The 22,096-nt window shown below is 39.7% G+C and overlaps 1 protein-coding gene across 2 annotated transcripts; it reads right to left on the bottom strand.

Moving 5' to 3' along the window:
• Window positions 1-2,598: 2,598 nt before the first annotated feature.
• aff3 (AF4/FMR2 family, member 3) lies at window positions 2,599-20,066 on the bottom strand. 2 transcript variants are annotated; one of them, XM_058393728.1, is made up of 19 exons: window positions 19,840-20,066; window positions 19,114-19,397; window positions 13,425-13,502; window positions 13,270-13,303; window positions 13,058-13,106; window positions 11,769-11,820; window positions 10,606-10,637; window positions 10,144-10,327; window positions 6,653-8,611; window positions 6,436-6,560; window positions 5,906-6,041; window positions 5,286-5,416; window positions 5,115-5,178; window positions 4,838-4,974; window positions 4,667-4,738; window positions 4,258-4,351; window positions 4,085-4,134; window positions 3,771-3,967; window positions 2,599-3,003 (listed from the first exon to the last, which is right to left on the bottom strand). In XM_058393728.1, exons 3-19 carry the CDS (start codon window positions 13,497-13,499, stop codon window positions 2,882-2,884), a joined length of 3,513 nt encoding a protein of 1,170 aa, XP_058249711.1. In that variant the 5' UTR covers window positions 13,500-13,502; window positions 19,114-19,397; window positions 19,840-20,066; the 3' UTR covers window positions 2,599-2,881. The 2 variants fall into 2 exon arrangements, with proteins under 2 accessions (XP_058249711.1, XP_058249710.1); XM_058393727.1 differs by having other exon boundaries at window positions 4,231-4,351; window positions 19,840-20,065.
• Between the last annotated feature and the right edge of the window lie 2,030 nt (window positions 20,067-22,096).

Below are 22,096 nucleotides of genomic sequence, written 5' to 3'. Positions count from 1 at the left end.
GCGGGGCGGGGCGGGGCAGAACGGACCGGGGACGACCCTCTGTGGGCGTGGAGACACCGCCCAGCATCACAAGTGACCCTCGCCCCACAGAGAAACACTCCTAGATTGCGAATGAATGTTATGAGTAAAACCGAACACACCAGTGAGATCCACAGACACAGACAAAGTTTTATTCCAGATTGTGAAAAGTATTTATAGTCAAAAAGATCACCAGGCGGAGGAAATAGTCCATCGGTCGTCCCATAAGCGGAGGTTTGTGATGCTTTGAGCCGACTCTTTTAGGTGAACGTTAAGAGCCGACTCACATATATGAAGCTTTTTGTAGGCAAAGTCAATTCGATTCATTGATCAATTCGAATACTTGTTCCAGTTGATGTCAAGGAGCCGATTCGGAGTCGGCTCTTATTGGTCAGCTGAACCAAAATAACTGATTCAATGAGAAGAGCTACATCACTATTGATGGCCCTGATCTTAAAGAAAAAAGACCTGCATATACAAAAGAAAAAGCAGCACACGTGACTTCTTAAATGTCAATTAATTTTTTTAAACATTTCTGACAGCAGTGTGAGAAAAATTACAGGTATATATTCATGAGCTTATTATTATGATTCCTGCATCATATGGTTGTATGTTTGTATGAAATGGTTCTCTGACTGTATTTCACCATGGTTTGAAATCTCATATCTGAAGCAGTGAATGAAGCCCATAATTCATGTTATGATTACATGCTTTTACAAGTGTCTTCTCATCCTCCATTATTGTAGAGCTGTTGTTGTCCTTTGGCTGCTCCCTGTTTAGGGTTGCCACAGCAGATCAACCGATCCACACATTTTTGTATTTTGGCACAGGTTTTATGCCGGATGACCTCCCTGATGCAACCCTCCAATTTTCTACATTATTATAGACTACAACTCTAAATTATATTCTGAGCTATTTAGCACCATTTGTAGATCATGAATTTGCACTAGCATTTTGTACATATATATATATATATATATATATATATATACAGGGGTTGGACAATGAAACTGAAACGCCTGGTTTTAGCCCACAATAATTCATTAGTGTGGTGTAGGGCCTCCTTTTGCGGCCAATACAGCATCAATGCGTCTTGGGAATGACAGATACAAGTCCTGCACAGTGGCCAGGAATTGAGCCATTCTTCTTGCAGAATAGTGGCCAGGTCACTACGTGATGCTGGTGGAGGAAAACATTTCCTGACTCGCTCCTCCAAAACACCCCAAAGTGGCTCAATAATATTTAGATCTGGTGACTGTGCAGGCCATGGGAGATGTTCAACTTCACTTTCATGTTCATCAAACCACTCTGTCACCAGTCTTGCTGTGTGTATTGGTGCATTATCATCCTGATACACGGCACCGCCTTCAGGATACAATGTTTGAACCATTGGGTGCACATGGTCCTCCAGAATGGTTCTGTAGTCCTTGGCAGTGACACGCCCATCTAGCACAAGTATTGGGCCTAGGGAATGCCATGATATTGCAGCCCAAACCATCACTGATCCACCCCCATGCTTCACTCTGGGCATGCAACAGTCTGGGTGGTATGCTTCTTTGGGGCTTCTCCACACCGTAACTCTCCCGGATGTGGGAAAGACAGTGAAGGTGGACTCATCAGAGAACAATACATGTTTCACATTGTCCACAGCCCAAGATTTTCGCTGCTGGCACCATTGAAACTGACGTTTGGCATTGGCACGAGTGACCAAAGGTTTGGCTATAGCAGCCTGGCCATGTACATTGACCCTGTGGAGCTCCCGATGGACAGTTTTGGTGGAAACAGGAGAGTTGAGGTGCACATTTAATTCTGCAGTGAGTTGGGCAGCTGTGGTTTTATGTTTTTTGGATACAATCCGGGTTAGCACCCGGACATCCCTTTCAGACAGCTTCCTCTTGCGTCCACAGTTACTCCTGTTGGATGTGGTTCGTCCTTCTTGGTGGTATGCTGACATTACCCTGGATACCGTGGCTCTTGATACATCACAAAGACTTGCTGTCTTAGTCACAGATGCGCCAGCGAGACTTGCACCAACAATTTGTCCTCTTTTGAACTCTGATATGTCACCCATAATGTTGTGTGCACTGCAATATATGTATATATATATTAAAATAATAAATATATAAAAGTAATATATATATAACAATATTCGGAATAAGACACTACTGCACAAAAACAGACACTATTACACAAAAAAAGTTTTTATAAAAGTCATTTTAGAAAAATGTTGACAACATTCACAGTGCTTTTAGGCCATCAAAATCATATAAACTCATATAAAATACAAAAATATGATAACATAAAAAGTGTCCTGTTTGCATACACATGCTGGCAAATGCCAAGAGCTACTAGAAATAAAACACTTCACTATTTTAAGCCACATCATTTTACATAGTATTACAAATAAAGAATGGTTTCTTCACCACATTTTATAAAAATGTGGCACATTTGGCAAAATAACGCTCTTGGTACTGAAGTACACCTGTGGGACGTTGCTACAGATAGTCATACCTTCATATAAGACCTCAAAAAAAGCCCCACAAATATCCAATTCTGTGTCCTTTAATTGTGTTATTTTAAAAAGAGACAAGGCTTCCCTGATACCTCTTAACTGTGGCAAGAAAAAGTTAGCAAGACCAGCATTTCAATTAACTTCTCCACAAGAAACTCTTAGGTCCTGTTATACTGTAAATGTGGATTATTTTCCAAATAGACAAATGAATTCTTAAAACAAGTTAAAGGCAAACGTAAAGGTAACTGTCATTTGATGTTTTTCAGACTGGCTGGTAAAAGCTGAATGTGGATTCAGATTACAGTGTTTTTAATACAGTGGAGCCAACAGTGTGGTGACCAAGTCTGAAAGCTACGATAAATTGGCACTGATCCGTATCCACTGCAGCCCCTGTCTTGTGTACTGGACTATATGAGCCATGCTGCTGTGTAGGGTCAGGGGTCCAGTCAGCGTGTTCAGGTAGTTAAAGAACTCTAGATACAGAGAAAGAGAAAGACAGACAGAAAGAAATAATAAACAAATTAGAATTTTTGTGTATATAAAGTAGGCACAGGAACGTTGAAGCATGTTTGTACTTGTTGCTGCTTGATAAATAATACATATTATTACTATTATTATTCTTATTATTTACTCTAAAAATGCCAGTTTACTTTCATGCCTCCCCAAGATGCTGGTGAATGTAGCTATACCTATAAACTAGCAACTTAGTACTATATTAGTAGTTTATATTAAGTGATTTTTTTTTTTTTTTTTACAAAAGTTTATAGAACTGCATTTGTAAAATAACATTTAAAAAAAATATATAATCTTGATTTTATTAAGTTTAGATACTACTTTCAATCTAAACTATATCATGTTTCTAAAAATTCAGTACATATTGTGCCACCAAAACTCAAAATACACAAAACCACATGCACAGTTGCACTCAGCAAGGTGAATGTAAGTTCTATCAGAAACACTGTCCTAATTTTTTGCTTCCTAGACAATGTTTGAGTAATATAACAATATTTGTGTGTTATTACAGTGCTAGATGTTTAAGTGGTACGTGTGACCATTTCTTTAAAAAAACAAACAAAAACAAAAGGTATTAAATGCCCGTTCACATAATAATAATAATAATAATAATAATAATAATAATAATAATAATAATAATAATAATAATAATAATAATTAAAAATGTGTGATCAGTAAAATATCCTGTCTTTAGAGGGTTCTGTACTCTCAGTTAAGTTTCACTCACCTTTGTTTTCCTTTCCCAAGGTGTCAGCTAACTCCCAGTACTCATAACTGTAAAGCACACTGTTGGTGATATTGAGGTGATTTGCTGCCATCTGGTGGATACGCTGGGGAATGTTGATGAAAGGGTAGGTGATAGAGCTGCCAGGTTGGGACCCAGTTAATCCAACAGAGGATATGCAAGTTGGAGGCACATTTCCCCTAGAGAAACACACACCCAAACACATCCATCCAAGCACACAAACACAAAGTGCATCAGTTTTGTGTCTAAATGAAGCCTTTGTGTATAATTATCATCCAGGATTAACAGAGCCATACTTTGTGCCATCGCTCCAGGGAGGTGGTGTATTAGGCACCTTTGGTAAAGTCTATAAGATAAGATACAGGAAAATCAGCATAGGTAGAATTGAAGTTAGTGAGCAGACTTTAAATTAATTTAAATTATTATGCATTAAAATACATACAGGGATGATTCCATGTGCTGGCACTACCTTGAAGTAGTCTGTCAGAGCTCTGGAGTATTTTAGAGCATGGTCTTTTTTCAATCTGAACATTTGCCAGTATAGAAGAGCAAGACACCGGAAACTACAATCCAGACACATAAAAGTGTTTGTTACACATTAAGATAGCTACACAATAATACATTTCCTATGTTTTTCATAGTTTCACAAGGAGTTTCTCAAGGGCTTTCTATCTCCCCCTTACTGTAAGTAAGGATTCAGCCAATCTGGATCACACTTCTAAGGTAGTTAGATACTAGATTGCTGGTAATGATGTGTTGCACTTCAGAGGAAGGCATGTGGGAACCATCACTCCGGATAGGTGTTGTTGTTTCTAGTCAATATTAAACATGGCACAGATCAGATAGTTAGATCCAGATGGTTACAGAATCATATTTACCAAAGTACAGCCAGCTGCTTGTCCTCCTGCCTGGCTCCAGGGCTTGTGTGACTCTTTAGCCTCATAGCATATCTACCAAAGACAGGAATAAATGTTTATTAACAACAGATGGAAGGCTTTGTTGATGTGTGATAGCGAAAAAGAAGCCGATGCAATGAATTAATTAATTACCTTATGAGTTCCACAGTTTCTGCATACATGGCATAAGGAGACTTAGATTCCAGAGGGCCTTCTTCCATGGCCTTGCCACACTCCATGAAGGACAAAGCCGCATCCACATAATTCACAGCTTTACCTAGTTTATCCACCTAGCAGCAATAAGAACAAGAAGTTCGGACGAGTAAATTAAATGATGCAATGTTAAAATTACTGTTAGTCACTTCAAACAGCAAAGCTTATTTATATCTATTGCCATATAGTGGTCACATTGTCTATTTTGTAAACATACCATAGCATCAGCTCGATGCTTCAATCTTTTGGCTTCATGCATGTAGTACTCTGCATTGTGTGAGCTAAAATAAAAAAGGGAGACAAGTGCTTTGTGATCTCTTTGACTGAGTATTTGGTGGATATTACTACTGACATCTGTATGCAAAGACAGATAATATTGACAACTCACACATCAGTGTAAGGCACAGTTCGTCTGTATGATGGTTCCTTTGCAGATGGAGCCCAGGTTCCAGAAAAGGGCAGTGTGTTTCCTGACACTCCAGCACACTCTGCTTCAATCTTTGGGAGAGCTTTTTGGATCTACAACAGGATATCAAGGTACTAGATGAAGCTATGTGCTGAAATGAGAACATTCAAACAAATACAGCTGTTCACATCATTGTCCAATCCATAGCCATACCCCCAAAGAACATAGACAGCTGTCTGTGCTAGAATGTTTAAATAATCTGAAGGGATAGAGAGCTTCCTGAACTGGCAGACAACACATAGGGATGCCTCCTTGTCCTGACCTGGCTTGATGTTGGTGGTCCAAATGATCTGTGTTTTGCTCTAACTGTACAGAGCCGGGGATGCCAAAAAGACCAGTACATTATCTTGTTAAAGCTCACAGAAAACTAGAACATCATCAAATGTGGCAAAAAGTGCTCTGACTGGAAATTGCTGAGCATCCACACACTTAAGTGTGGAAGGATAATTTAATTAGTAAAATACATTAATATATAGGATACACCACTAAAGCACCAAGCAGAAGTTAGTCAAGGTTAGTTAAACGAATAAGGATTCATGTACCTGTGATTTTTTCACGGTGGAGTCTTTGTCTCTTGGTGGGTTTGCATGTTGGTGGTCTGAATACTGCATCTTTGAAGCAGTTGGAGGAGAAAGTGGGGACAGTGGTCTCTTGGTGTAAATATAATCCATATGATGGCTGTGTATTTAAAAAAAGAAGTCATCAGGTATGGTTCAGCTTAAAACACAATAAGCTGGCAGATGACCTAAGACCTAGTTATCATGAACTCTTCTAATTTTAAACTAGCGAGTGAGAACCGAAAACCTCTTTGTTAAGTGCTGTACTGTGATTTTCTTTCAGTGTTGTTACTATTAGCATATGCTTTCTTAGGATTTCGTCTAATGGATTTTGACACAAGTAAGTGGTCAACTAAACGAACACAATAAGAATCCTAAATACACCGTTTACTGAATGAGGTTTACAGTTTACTGTTAATCAGGTACAATATGAGCTGGGAATTTTTATACAATACATGTGATGCCTTTTCAAGTCAATGCATTTTCTATGTAAAATTTGTGTTTATCACACATACTCATTCTGCCTGTTGTTGGAATGAGCCTCCTGCTTTTCATTGTCAGCTGTGTGTGTGGGAACTGGGAGCTTTTCAGAGTGAATGTGGCTTCTCTTACTGTCCTTTTGAGCCTCTCCATTCTCAGCCTAGATGAACACAGGGGCACATGTCAGAGAAACGGTAATAGCTTTCCATTTCTTTGCATTACTCTGATCTTTTAATGTACTTTTATTCTAACCTTCCGTTTGCTTTTGGCATCTCCAGTTTCGTGGTCTTGGTGGTACTGATGTCTCATGGAGATCTTTTCTTTAGTTTTAGCTGAAGATGAAGAGGATGATGAAGATGAAGACCCTCTGCGTGGGGCCTCACTTGTGTTAGGGACTCTGGCCAGAAGTGACAGGTCTATCCTGACTACCAGATTCCTCAGTCCTCGATGAGAGACAGCGGTGGACTTCTCAGTACGGCCAAATGGCACCAGTGTGTAGAGTTTGTGTTTGCCTGAACGCTGTTGTCCTTCATCTGGAGAAGCATCATTTGATCTCAATTCAGAGGGTCTACATTGTTCTTGATGCCTTTGCTTTGGTGCAGGTCTCTGGCTGGATGTAGAGTCTGCAGGAACTTTAGCAACGTTTGGGGGCGGACTGGGCTCAGAGTCTGATTCTGAGGAAGATGAGGAGGAAGAAGAAGAGGAAGAAGAAGAAGAGGTAAAAAGTCGACGCGTCGGTTGGACAACAGGAGTAGGAGAAGGTGGGGATAATGGAGGAGAAGGGTTGGCGTCTATAACTCCAGGGTTGGAGGAGTGTTCTTCTCTGCTCCTCCTCCTCTTCTTCCTCTTCTGGACCTCCCGCTCAGGCCCACTGCATTCAGTTCGGGGCTGATGCTGACTGTTGGTGTGGGGTCTCTGCTTGGGCTGTACTGCCTGCCATTCAGCATTGTGCTCCTTCCTCCTCCTCCTCTTCTTTTCTCTTTCTCCTTGCTCTTTTCTCCTGTCCTCTTCCTCCTCCTCGTCCTCAGAACTTCGGACCCAGCGCTGCCTTATTAACTGCTCCTCCGCCAGTCTCCTGTGACTTTGAGTTTCTGTAGTTTGGACCAGGGCTCTTCCCTGGGCCTTACCTCGGCTATGCAAATCTGGCTCTCGACCCCTTGGCTTTTGTTCCTTTTGAGATGTCCTAGTGCTGGGCACAGCTTCCTCTTTGGATTTTGTGTTTGGTTTTGTGCTGGGGCTGAGTCTCGAGTTTTTTGGTGGTGGGTGGGACCTAGCTGAAATCTCTGGGGCAGGCCGAGTTGGTGGCCTAGAGCTGGAACTGTGGACTGAGTTTGTCTCAGTCACAGCCTTATGTTTGGGTGTGGGGCTGGGCTTCGGTTTGGAATTTAAACTGTGGCTCAATTTACTCTTATGATCACTGGGTCTACGCCCAGTGCTACAGTCAGTGGAAGACAAATGCCTAGGCTTTGTTTTAGGGCTGAGGTTGGACCTGGAGCTTGACTGAGACTGATGTGGAGTAGGACTAAATCGGGATTTTGATCTAGATTCACTGCTTTGGGATTTTGGCTTGTGTGGAGTCTCTTTGTGAGTTGAGTTGTGTTTGGAATGATGCTGTGGAAGGGCAGTTTGTCTAGAATCTTTCTGTCTAGAGTCATTAATACGTTGAGCGTTATGGTCTGGTGGCAACCATGGTCTGACCTTAGGCTGATGCACAGGACTGGAGGTAAATTTAGTCTGTGCAGCAAGCCTGGAGCTTTCCAGGTGAACCTGAGAATAAGGAGTTATTCTTGGAGAGGCAGGAGCAGAGGTGAAGCTAGGGCTAGGACTTTTGGGTGGGTGAAGAGGTAAAGGACTGGGACTTCGACTTAGTCTTAGGCTAGTACCTGGGCTTGGACAAACACTGGGCACTGGGCTTGGCACAGGGCTAATTCCTGGGCTTGGACAAGGGCTATATCCCGGACTAGATCGATGACTATGCCTGGGGCTGTAGTCAAACTTGGGGCTAGGGACAGGGCTCTGGCTTGGACTGTAGCTCTCTCTCGTTCCAAGGCCAGAATCTCTCTCCCAGTATCTTCCTGGAGATGGTCCTCTTTCAGAATCGAAGCCTGTACCGGAGCTATGACCTCCTGGGTCGTGGTCTGACTGTCGAGTTTTATGAACTTTCTCAAGCCACTTGTCCAGCTGCCAGTGTGTCAGTGACGAGTCTTGACTCTGGACACCAAACAAGAGAAAGATTCAGTTCACAAGCCGAACAATTGTATTATTTCTGGTTTGAATATAAAAGCATATTTTAAATCTTAAAATGTAAATCATTATAACAAGATGACAGTGAGCTGAAGTTGATGAAATGATGATAAAATATCCTTAAGGTATTTTGATAACTAGATTAGTAATGTCACATATGAGTTATGTTACATGAAAAATTTCAGAAAAACAACAAAAACAATGTGAGTGAGAGGAATGAACTATGGTCAATGAAACTGTGGCCTCTGTGACCTGAGAAAGAGAGGCTAAAGAGAGCACTGAGTCAAATCAGGAACATTTATTGATAGATATGGATCTGTGCAAACAGCTGATACCATACGTACAAGAAAAGAGAGAAAAAGAGAGCACAAGTATCTTGGTAATGTGGCATAAACATCATCCATCTAATCCTTTCATCACTCTTTAAATAGCATATCAAAACAAGACATTTCAACAACCAGCATTCTTTACAAAAGAATTTATCCTACAAACTTCTGAACCTGAAGTTCAGTTTTTCCATACCTAATAAAACAAAGCTCACTTTTATAACAACAAATAAAAATTATATCCTTAATGTTTTATCAAAAACTTTGTGAACAATAAAGGAGCAATTATGCTAAATGAGAATAATGGGACAATACTCACTTGCAGTCATACATAGGAATGAGGGCAGTCTACTTTCCCTGCTTTCCTCTGGTGGTTGACCTGTGCTAATTTAAACGTCCACTGCTCTACTCAAACATCCCCCCTTCCTTATCCCTCGCTGTTTTTCCAGAGAAGACACTACATCTCTTGTGCCCTCTCTCGCTCTCCCCCACCCGTCCTCTCTAACTACCCTCTACCTGGAACTGCACGTTGTTTCCAAGTTTTCCTCCTCAGAGACACTCTATGGCTGCATATAGATGAAAAACACATGGCGTCCCCTCCTCTCTGCTCCAAGTGCTCCCGTATACAGCATGTTTAGCATGTAAAGGAAGCTATGTCACACAGGCACTTTCATTCATACACTGGTGCAGGTCTCTGTTTCTGGATCGTGCAGGGTAGCAGACCCTTCTGACTTCCCCACCCCCTCTGACAATTAACACTTCCTCGGCCAAAATAATGACCTGAACACTACATTACACTTTGGCTTTGAGTGACAAATGCATACAGACTTTACTCATGTGACAGAAATTTTGATCACTTTAATCTCTCTCTGATATGTCTTAACACATTTCATATGTACAATACAACTGGGATTTTTCCTGTATCCTGTACCTATTTAGCCAAAGGAGACTCCACATGTTGACATGACACTGAAACTCGAAATTCTCAGCGGCCTGCAGTCCCTCACCCCGCACCCTCCTTACTCACATTCCTCATACCCCACTCACTCCTCCAAGTTCTTCCTCCTCCACTCTCTCCACCATCTATACCTCCAACGCAAAATAACTTCTGCTGGTCAGTCCATAGAACAAACAGAGAAGACAAAGAAATGAGAAACAAAAGTGTAAAATTACCTCTTTGCTGAAGGTAAGAGGCAGTGGCTGGCTGGGGATCTCAGGTTGGGTCTGTGCTTCTGGGCTTGGGCTGCGTGACCGCTGGCTACTGCTCTCAGACTCACTGGAGGAATCAGATCCTGAGGAGCCTGAGCTGGAATGTCTTGCCCTCCTGCCATGTGTGTGTGTGTGCTGCCCTGACAGACTGTCATTCAACACCCACATACACATATACACAGGCATGAGTAATGAATCATTATGCATATAAAGTTTATAAAAATGTATTCAAGCGAATATGTTGTACTAAAACAAACATGTTGGGTTTTTAAAAAAAACTATGCAGACTGTGGTATGCACATTCAGACTGAATGATTCATCATGTTGGATTGGACTGAAACTACAACAAAAAAGCCTAAAGCTTTTATACTGTAATACATATTGTAATTAACATCCTAGTTAAAAAACACAAACATAAACACTTACTTGTGGCTTTCAGTCCAGGAAGGATGAGGTCCCTTAATTAAAAAAAAAAAACCCATATATTACAAATTTTAAACATTTTAATTCAAATATCCATAAGCACTGAGCCAACAGAACATTGACCACAGAACCCTAAGCACACTACGATCAACTAAAGGTCAATTAATAGAAAGGTCACAACTTGGAGCATAATATGACAATGAGTCAAGTTGCTGTGACTGATATGTCAAGAGTCCAATGCTTAAAGGCACGTACACACACAGCTATAAAACCTATATCACTTAACCATACCAGCTGTTACACACACACACACACACACACACACTGACTAGGTACTCCACACCCCAGAACAACTGGAGTTAATAGCTCTGCTTTAAAAATAATTATCCATGTTGTTACAAGCTGAAAGCAGTCTTAAATAAAAATTAAGAGGAAGCCATAGCCACTCCCCAAGAAGTAGCTCAAGGCAAAGAGTTAAACATGTTTGTCAAAGTACATTTGAGTCAGATCTTATGCATGTCCACACAAGGACACTGTTTGTATCTCACAGACAGTCCATAAAATTGCTGCAATTGAACTGTTATTGACCCTGTACATGCTGAGGGGAAACAGACACACTCACTCTTCTAACTTATTTCTTTTTTTCTATTCCACTCTCTCATCTAGTAATATTTGGAAGGACAACAACGGACAAGCACTCATTAGTAATCATGCACTAGAAAAGAGAAAGCATGAATACTACATTTCTTTTGACTGTTCAGACACTGAACAGTCAAAAACAAAAACTGCCCTAAACTGGAGCAAATGTAACTTGGGGAATTGTGGCTCAATCGAATTCTCCACCAGCTGGTACAATTAAAGTGACAAAAGGAATGTGGCTGTTACATCATTCTGCAAATGACCTCATCATAGTGCACAGTGTGTTTGCTTGATTGTTTACACCATGAAAGAAGTACTTGGATATTTTTTTGGTCTGATTGGCCACTTACAAGAGGTTTATATTAGCTATGATCAAAAATCTCCTTATTACTCCTGATGCTCAATTGCCACCATTTTCAAACAACAAAAATAACCGGACTGCTGAAATATTCAGTGGAAAAAGGCCCACAGACACTTAAACACAACTCAACTAAACCATTGTAGAAGCTTCTAAAAGGCACTCATACCTTGTCACTGTCATCCTCATCACTACTGAGCTTCAGGTCATCAGCAAGCATGCTGAAAAGGTAAAATACCAAGATTAGACAAGAATCTGTATCAGTCTGTGTGTGTGTGTGTGTGTGTGTGTGAGTCAGCATAAAAAGCAGGAAAAAAAACTGTTATGACTTGAGAGTGTGAATGATGAGTACAATCCCAAAACACACTCATAAACACACCCTTCAGACTTTAATTTACATTGTGGTTTGGTTGTTGTGTGTAACTAGGATCTCTCTGCTTGTGTTAATCTCTTCTTTAATAGTTCTGTGAGGTTTATGTGCTTGATGATGTCTGTATGGAGCTGGGGGAAGATAGAACCTTCCATATGAACTCAACCTCAAACTTTTGCTGTCTTCCCCTTTCCTTCTGTTTAAGGCTGTATTAAGGCTTTATACATTTCAATCCAGTCAGAATACAACTGGCAGTCTTATTGGCAATCCACACAGACCAGTTAAACCACCCAATAAGAATAGGTGGGGGGGTGTTTTAGGGAAAAGGTTACTGAGGTTTAACTTATGTTTCACAGAAAAGAATTCTCTCTCTCTCTCTCCCTCTCTATCTCTCATATATAAACAGCATAATACATAAAAGACCACTGCAAAATAATCAGTTTCTTATGTTTTTTTTCTTACATGTTCATGTATTGGTGAGATGAACAGTTCTGTTTCATTTTTTGTGAACTGCTGACAATATTTCTCCTAAATTCAAAATATAGCTATTGTTATTTAGAGTGTATATTTAAAGGAAATGACAACACATCAAAATAACCCAAGATCATGATCATCAGTACTTGCAGAGCTTTAATAACTCAAATAAAACAAAATGCAAATAATTTGTAAACAAATTTTGTTAATCCTTTGGCTAAATAACATTAAGAAATCAGTATTTAGTGGAATAACCCCGATTTGCATGCGTTTTGGCTCCATGCTCTCCACCAGTTTTTCACATTGCTGTTGGGGAACTTTATATCACTCTTTTTGCAAAAAAGCAAACAGCTCAGCTTTTCTTGATGGTTTGTGACCATCCATCTTCCTCTTGATGACATTCCAGAGGTTTTCAGTAGGGTTCAAATCTGGAGATTGGGCAGTGGTCTCTTATTTTTTTTCCAGAGCTGTGTGTATATATATATGTGTGTGTGTGTGTGTGTGTGTGTGTGTTTGCGTGTGTAAATAATAGAGCTCACAGTTTGGGGCAATCCAGACATGCATTGCTAGTGTCTGGCTATGCTGCCAGATCAGGTGTCATGTGTCCCACTTACGATTTGTGAGGGGCCACACGTGGCATCCTTATAGGAGCATCATTCCTTACTGAGAAAGAGAACAAATAACTGTATGAGAAAATTAGTCCACAAGTAAAGCACATGGACATGCAAGTGTATTACCACAACTGGTGAAACTACACAAGTAATACACAAACATAAAGAAACAAATACAGACATAAATGAACAGCCATAGCTACATGAAGCATTACCTTGCTTGTGCTGAGAGCTGTGGCGTTTTCCATCCTGCAGCAAGCAGATATAACATATGATTCACTCAGCAGGTAGTTACACAAACACCATGCTGTCAGGTAAGAAGGTGTGGATCCTCCTGGGCAGAGTTAGTGATCATATCCCTTATACTCACTTTTGAATCTGAATACAGGAAACGTTCTGTCCCCCCTCCACCTGGGGGCTGCTGGGAAGGCCAGGAGTGGGTCATGTCCTGATAGGAGGGAGAGAAACGGTCATAGGTTAAGTAGGAGAGATCTAAAGACTCGATGTGAAATACATGCAGAGTGGAAATTCATGAGTTTTGCTGTCTGAGGTGTGAGACAGACATGGCCTACTTCTGTTTTAGTTTTCTGTTATATCTCTGCTCTGGTACATTAACACATTGTCATTATGATTGTTGGCCACTAGAGGCCATACCAGGTCGTTTGAATTACAATCCGGAGCATCACACCAGTTTGATATGGGTGTTTGTACTGGAGTATGAGTAACAGAGACACTTTACTGTATTGGCACAGTCCTCATATAAGGAAAGATGAGTTAGGAAAAAAATGTAGCACATATACCTCTGTAGGTATGTAACATATTTAAGTTTGATTGAACAGATACTAATTCCGTTATGAATAGGAAGCATAATTATCTGTAAGATTTCATAACAAAAATGTAATAACACAAGTTCTTCACTTCTGGTTCAAATCCAAATACAGATAAAAACATTTGCAGCATTAAGCAGTCACACATACAAAGTGGCACTGCAGTATTTCATCACTAAAATGCTTCTTGTTATTATATATAAACGACTGATGCTACAGTTGCACATGCAATTTTAAAGTACTACTGCAAAGACATTGCTTATCCATTTATCCATCAATCATTTTGATGGCTGTAGAGCAACAGATCATATAAGCTGAAGCAGTAGTTTCTCTTTTGTTATCCTGTGCTAGTTCCTCTAAGACTATAGAAACAGAGACAACAGTGCATTCACAGCCCCAATACAAAAACAATTACAAGTAATCGAATGTTATTTTTATAGTATACATAGCTTTCTCAGTGCAGTGTACATTAAAGGCCTTCAATCACATCTCCATGTACACAATATAATAGTAGTGAAATAATAAGATGAGCAAGACCTCTTTTTTAAACTTATTGGCAGATCTTATTTCAGGTTTTTATATCTAGAAAGTAGCAAAATTAGCTGGCAATTTTATATTTGAAATGAGTAAAATGTTTCTAGAAATATTACTGTTGATATATTATTGTTATACAGTGTAAGTGTAGGCATGTGTTTCTGTGTTTTCTTATAAATCAGAATATCGCTCTAAGCAAATACAGCTTAAAACAATGCATTGCATCATCTGTTTCATGCATGTATTATGCAATGCTCTTTGTGTGTGTGTGTGTGTGTGTGTGTGTCTGTGTGTGTAACAGGAAGTAGTTTGCAGAAAAGGTCAAGTGTTATCAGCTCTGACAGTGGTAGCTTGTCAGAGGAACAGATGAGGATGTGTGATAGTGCAAGACATCAGAATAGAACAGAATAGAAATCTCCCGGTGTCACATACTTGACACATAACTCTAGAAACACTTACTATGACAAGCAGAAGGTTAGTGTCATCGTATTTACCAAGATATGATACAGATGTGTATCCAGATGTGTATCCAACTACCCAAACACTGATATCAGTGCACACCCACGTGCACATATGTACACAGAGAGTATCCAAATGGTTAATAAATCCAACTATGTGATATTCCTTTAAAAGGAAACTATTTGCCAAGGAAACTTACTGAATCAATGGCAAACTTAATATTGATCCCAGTTAAGACAACTCATTTCCTTCTACCTTTGCTAGCTTATCTTCAGAGCATCTCTCACACAAACACACTCCTCCCAGTGGAGTATAAGCTTTCCTCTTTCCACTTGTCCTCTGGCTTTGTTATATCTCTCTGCTCTCTCTCAGTCACTAAGGACCAGCTCGTCCCTCTGTTCTAACAACAAGGCTTCCCAGGTGAGGCTGCTCCTATGTGTTGTATTTCTGAAGTCTGACTGTTTACACAAAAAATCACCCATGGTTTTGTTCATCTTCAGGTTTATATTGAACTTGCATTGATGGAAACAAATTTACACATCAAAGTTAAATAAAGGCACTTTAATACTGATGTAGTTCAATAGGAAGCTCTACCCATGCACGCTTACACATAAGGCATTGAAAAATTATCTTGCGTAGTGAGAGAGAATGATGTTCCTTCACATGTGATGAAGGAAATAAGCTTAATATAGAAACATTCACAAACTGAAAAGACTAAAAAAACCCACAAACACATACATACACGCGCACACACACACACACACACACACAAAAAGAGATAAACAGAAGATAGTGTGACTGCATGCAGGTGAGTGCTGGTGGGTTGCAGTTGAGTGCAAGAACCACAGTGAAGAACCACAGTGAAGAACCACAGCAGAAACTACAACTGCAACACTGATGCATCCTAACATTTAGCTTCATATATGTCACAGCATGTTGTGAGATTACAGTAAGAGGAGAGTACAGTGAACATCACATTTAAGCTCATCACAGTTCACAGTTAAGCTCATGGTATATAGTTTAACATCACTTTAATTCAAATAAAGAATTAACAAAGGCAAGCCTCAGCAAAACCAGCTTTAAATACCTACTACTGTGCCATGAAGTACATTACCATATACCTAGAAGAATAAGCTATGTGTATATATGTATATGTATATATGCATATATATATGATATATATATGTATATATATTTTTTTCAATAACTGCTCCATTCTGGTACACAGGGACACATTTGGAGCCTATCCAATGAAGGGACACATGCTGAATGGGATGCTGGTCCACCACAGGGTGCTCTAAATAAATAAGTAAATCATGCTTATTTAATTATTTTTTAAAAAAAGAAAAAGGTCTCTTTATACGCCTTTCGAATTCCAGTCTGTTTTTATTTAGACTACTAACTTGTCATAAATATTTATAAGCATGCCCCCAATTTATCAATAGTAGATGCTTATTCTGGTAAATTAGCATAATATTAAGCTCAGTGATGAAGAATGTGATGGAGAAGTATGGTCCATATTAATATAAGCCAAAGTTGTCTTTTAAATTAATGTTTAAAGGCCAGATTGTGTTCCAAATCTGAGTAGTTAGTGAAAACAAAGAATGATGAATTGTAGTTTGGGATGTGGTCTACATCGTGCTTCCTCTCTGTGTTGATTGTAGCCATGGGCCAATCACAGTCAGTATGCAAACATGCCTCTCTCATTTGATGCAGAAAGTCGTCCCGTTTAGATCTTGGATTTTCAATTGAGAACCCTTTTAAGGTATTAATCTATATTCATGTAGTTTGTGTTAACTAAAAGATTTTACATTTGGCAGGCACCCTTATCCCCAGAGTGACTTCCATTTTATCTTATACAACTGAGTGTTAAGGGTCTTACTCAACAGCCCAGCAGTGGTAGTTTGGTGAACCTAGGATTCAAACTCACAACCTTCTGGGCAGTAGCCCAACACCTTAATCACTAAGCCACCACATCCCAGTTTAATTTGGTCCACCAGTAAGGGACTCAGAGTTTTCACTTACTGAGATATGATAGATATGAACTCTTTAAACAAAATCTAAATAAACTTCAAAGCATCTTTGGCTGCTAGATAGTGAACCATAGTACAACTAACAAGCTACTAAATATACTATTCCTAAAGACAGACACTGTGAGAGCTTTTTGGCTGCCTAGACATCTGAAACTGTTTCACTTGTTTAATGACAAGTCCATTAACATAGCTTAGCTTAATATAATTTAAGTAATCATTTTATCTTGGTCAGGATTGCGATATGTTCACTCTGAATATCAATCTTATGTATTTTTAATACAGATGTTTTCTGTATATGCCTCTTCATATTCCTGCCTGTTTTGCCTGCCTATAAAGAAGCAAACTGCACTAGTAACTACCTTCTAAGTAAGAGTTCTGGTAATATACTATTCACAAAGTCTCATCAGTTTCATGAATCATATTTACTACAGCAGTATTATGGTAGAAAGTTGAGTTCAGCGTCAAGAGTGCTCATCTTTCAAATACAAAACCTATATTTACTTTAGTTTTACTGCTTACTATATTAAACAGCTCTTCACATGAATACTCAGTATACATGTTTCTGTTGTTATAATGCACTTAGATTACATTGTAATTATCATCTGGAAACTTGAAATTTTCCTCTCCCACTCAACTCCCACTTGCCATTGTGTAACATTACGTTCTAAACAAACATGGCTGAAAAATGGCAGTAGCTTTGGCAGTTAAAAGTATTTGGAAGTGTTGTGACAGGATTTAATACTACATATGAATATAAAACATGCCATTTGATAGTAAAGACTACCTGATAAGTAGTTTAACTTACTTCTTTAGTCTGGTTTAACTTCCTGTCTATAACCAGTGAAAGACATTAATGTACTGTATTCTTTTCCGTAGAAATGACTTCCAAGTCTAAGAAAAGCTATCATTATAATTTCCAACTCATCATCGTGTAATTGCTGTCACTATTAGTCCCAGTAGTTACCTTTCATGGTAAGTGTGGGAGGTTATTGTGTTTGCTCTATGATAAACAGCACTATCAGGTCACACATAGGTGAGCCTTGGGGAGCGTGCTGAGGGTGGGGCTCCAGGATGGACTCCTGTGAATCCTGTTCTGGTTGAAGTAGAGACAATTTCAGGGCTGGGGTAAAACTTTGAAGTTGCACAAGTTTAAAATCTCTTTGTCATCCATTTGAATGGGGGAAAAACTAAGAACTCTCAGCACAAAAGAGACAGATGGCTGATGATCTGTATAGTAGTTATAAGAATTAAATAAGAAGGTAGGACCATGACAAAGTGTTGAAGTTTGCTAGAGATTGGACCACACACACTGAAGGAGGAAAAAAGAGCTCAGCGGTGTCAAAAAATTAGACTTGCACAGTTGTGTTTATACCAGCAATCTGTTTGTAAATGGTGCAAGTCCTTACTGATAGCATCTAAAAAACACAGCCTACAGTTCACCAAGTGTTAACTATAACTGACATTATGTCATGCGGTCAGATTAGATCATTTTGTTTGGTGATAACGGAGCTGTACATGAAAGTCACCTGGCCATAGATAGAGCTTTCACCAAGATGATATGTCAAAAAATCTTCCAAAGAAACCCCAAATCCATGTTTTGCAATGATCATGGAGGGGTACACCAAGATACAAGTGTCTCCAACCTTGTTAGACATTACAGGAGGAGTAATTACGAGTAAAGGCTCAGTGTTGTTATTATCTCTCTCACTCTGTAGGTGTGAAAAGTAAAAATTAACATTAATGAACAGGAGCATGAGGCGAGGCTGGGTGTCTATCATTAAAACATTGAATAACTAGCCAGTGCATCATCTCTTTATTGAGACAATGTGTAGGCCTACTTACAGTGTGACACAAAAACAAGTCTCTCTCTCTCTCTCTCTCTCACACACACACACACACACACACATAGAGAAGAGACTCATAGAGAAGAATCAACTGATGATGATCATTATAAGTTAATTGTGGAAGTTAAACCAAGTGTGAAATTTCCCACAGCCTCTCATCTCATCACATATAAGCACCACACACTCATTTCTCTCTCTCTCTCCTGTCTCAACACCCCCAACAGCTGCCTTTATCCACCTCTCTGCATGTTTTCCTGTCTGACAGAATGACTCATCTTTGCTGTTGTGACTATAAGACTGTAAGTACGAGAGAGAGAGAGAGCCTACTTATGCGTTTCACTGATGGTGATTTGATCACTTACTCATCCAAGCAGATCCGCTCTGCGCTGCCAGAAAAGAAAAGCCTCAGGGGTTTGACGTGATGAAGCACCTGTCCACGCTTCTTCAAACTCTTCTTCCTCCAAACAGGTGCTGATGTGTTTGCATATCCAGTTCCCGACATCAGTCTGTGCAAACTCTACTCGCTTAGAGCCTTACGAACCCACAAGCTCTTCGGCGCTTTAACGGCAGCTCCAAACGCGGCACGGACACACGGTGAGAGCCATGCTGGGACGCAGAGAGACTCGGATGACGGAGTGCACCAGCTCTGCAATGACACAGCAGAGGAAGTCTCAGTTTGAATGTTTACATTTGAATATTTCAAACTTCATCTAATCATCTGCGCGCGCGGCCACAGAGCAAAACCGAAAACACAAGAACTGAGCTCAACGCACCTTCAACCGGAAAACGGTTTCAACTGACAAAACTGTGGTAAACACTGCAATCCCAACACCGGTACTGTCCCAACTCATACAAAACACCACTGAACATTAATACTAAAGTGATGCAATCTGCAATGAAGCAACAGCATATCTGCATAAAAAAACTTTTACGCTCTGGATGAAATATGATTTTAAAGCTGGTTCAGTAACACCCTAATGAAATACTCTACAATATGAAACATTCTAGTATATTAACAACAACAAACACATTTTTGGCTGCATGCAGTTTAAGATAAAGAATATCGTGAATTAAAACTTCTCCCTTACGTGTGATGAGTACCGAAGCATGCACAAATTCCTACACGTTTCCTCTTTTTTAAAAAACACAGTAGGCATGGTTCTGTTTTAGTCCTTTCAGTAATCCATCATGGTGCTAGTGCGCTCCGCTGCTCCGTGGTAAACAGAATTAGCGGGTCGCGCGCACGCAAGCACACACACACACACTAAGAGCCCGGGGAGCGCGTAGGCAGGGCCACAGATACACTCCACTGAGTCCCTGTGCAGCGGCTGTGTCACAGCTGGAACTGGTCTGAGTGTGAAGAGTCTCCATGATACAGAGAAGTCAACTGGAAGGCGTGTTTTAGCAGTTTGCACTGTGAACCTACATTCTTAAAACGGTCCCCGAAAGATATTTTTAGTGATTCTTGTCTCCTGTAAATATATCTCTAGGAGCCTTGTTTACTAAACGACCACAAAACTTAATAAGGTCCCTTTAGGTTGTTCATGTTAGAGTGCAGACATTTAAATGGATTCACAAAACAGATTTCTGGATGTTTGTTTGAAATGGCGCATCCTCCTCTACAGAGACTTGCAGAGAGTAAAGTAACCTGAACTTGCAGATGTTACTTGCTCTTCGATGTAACTGGACATCAATACATAACTCTAATGAAGAAGAAAACTAGCACCTAGCAGGAATAAAATATGCACTTAACATTGATATTTCATATGTTATGTAATTTTTATAATTTGGTTTGTGTAATGATTGTTCACATAAGGAATGAGACAAAATCGGATCACAGACTTTGCTGTGAGGTTCACATTAAAATCATCAGACACAATGCTATTAAGGTCTGTAAAATAAGGGAACCAGGAGACCACAAGTCTGATCCCAAGATTCTCTTTTGCTCTACACTTTTGCAATGTGTCTGCTCAGATGTGCTGCTAGCTTTGATCATCATAATTCTATTACTTTTATCCCCAGGCCATGCAGTTTACACTGTTTTACTTTAAAATTGTTAGAGTAGTAACATCTAAATACACTCACATGAATTAAGTATCAGTATTACTATAATGTGTCAAAGATAGACTGATAGAGTTCATCCTCAGTACATACTTACTAAGTGATTTTTCAGGCCATCTGTGCAGCTGTGTTTCTATTCTTCACCCCCCTCTCTTTGTCACAGTTTCACAATTCAGATTATTTACCCCACTGAGCATAGAAGACAGACACACCTGGGCAGAAAAAATAATGACTGAAGCTAAGAATCTGCATCTGTAGGTATTGGGCAATAGAAAGACAGAGAGCAAGAGTGCATACCAGTGTATAGAGAATACTAGAAGGAGAAAGGGAGAGCTTAACTGAGAACAAAGTGTGTGTGTGTGTGGTGGTGGGGGGGACAAAAATGAGGGAAAACATTTTAGATATGAGAGTTGAGAACTGAAACTCATTTGAATGCAAAGTGGATTTACGGAGTACACCAGAGAGATTGCAGTGTGTTAGCAGAGCATTTGTGTTTAATGATGCCTGACAGTTTGTTTATATGATGTCACATCTTAACATGATGTCTTGAGTTATGGCATTATTATATCTCCTACACATGAGGGTGAAGGAGTGTGATGCATGCATAGTGCATTGTCATAAATCTCTAGAGAAAATCATCTATAAAGAAGTGATAAAAATCAATAACAATGCTCTCACAGTCCTCTCACTGTCTTATATATATATATATATATATATATATATATATATATATATATATATATATATATATATATATATATATATATATATATATATATATACACACACCCTCACTGCAGAAATAATGATTATCATATATATAACCAAAGTACATTCCAGCATTCATCACTGACACAAGCTAATATTCACAAGAATCATATGACAGTCAAAAGCCAAATGAAAGACATAGGAGTGGGACATAAATAGGAGTCAAATGTAATGTTAGCAGAGACCCATGTAGGGAATATACTAGGAGGAAGTCTTTGCAGGAGCTCCCTTGGTTACTAGGCCTGCTGATTGACCTAGGGGATTATGATTATTCCCATGGCAAGCCTATTAATACTTGCTATTCTGCACTCCCATCCACAGGAGTGCAGGCTCCTTACCCTAACACTCCTGAGAATCCTGAACCTCTACCAGTATCCATGGTGACCCAGGGGGAATTTAGATTCCTCCAGGTATCTGGTCAGGTGATGGAGCTGGATCTGGCCATGGAGCATGCACATTAAAAGTGTCATGGATAGAGTTTGTGAGCTGCTCTTATCAACACAGATTCCAATAAAA

The sequence above is a fragment of the Hemibagrus wyckioides genome, linkage group LG06 (genome assembly GCF_019097595.1).
Source record: "Hemibagrus wyckioides isolate EC202008001 linkage group LG06, SWU_Hwy_1.0, whole genome shotgun sequence".
Lineage (NCBI taxonomy): Eukaryota > Metazoa > Chordata > Actinopteri > Siluriformes > Bagridae > Hemibagrus > Hemibagrus wyckioides.
Note: the sequence above shows the minus strand (reverse complement) of the source record. Positions and strands in the feature narration are given on the sequence as shown.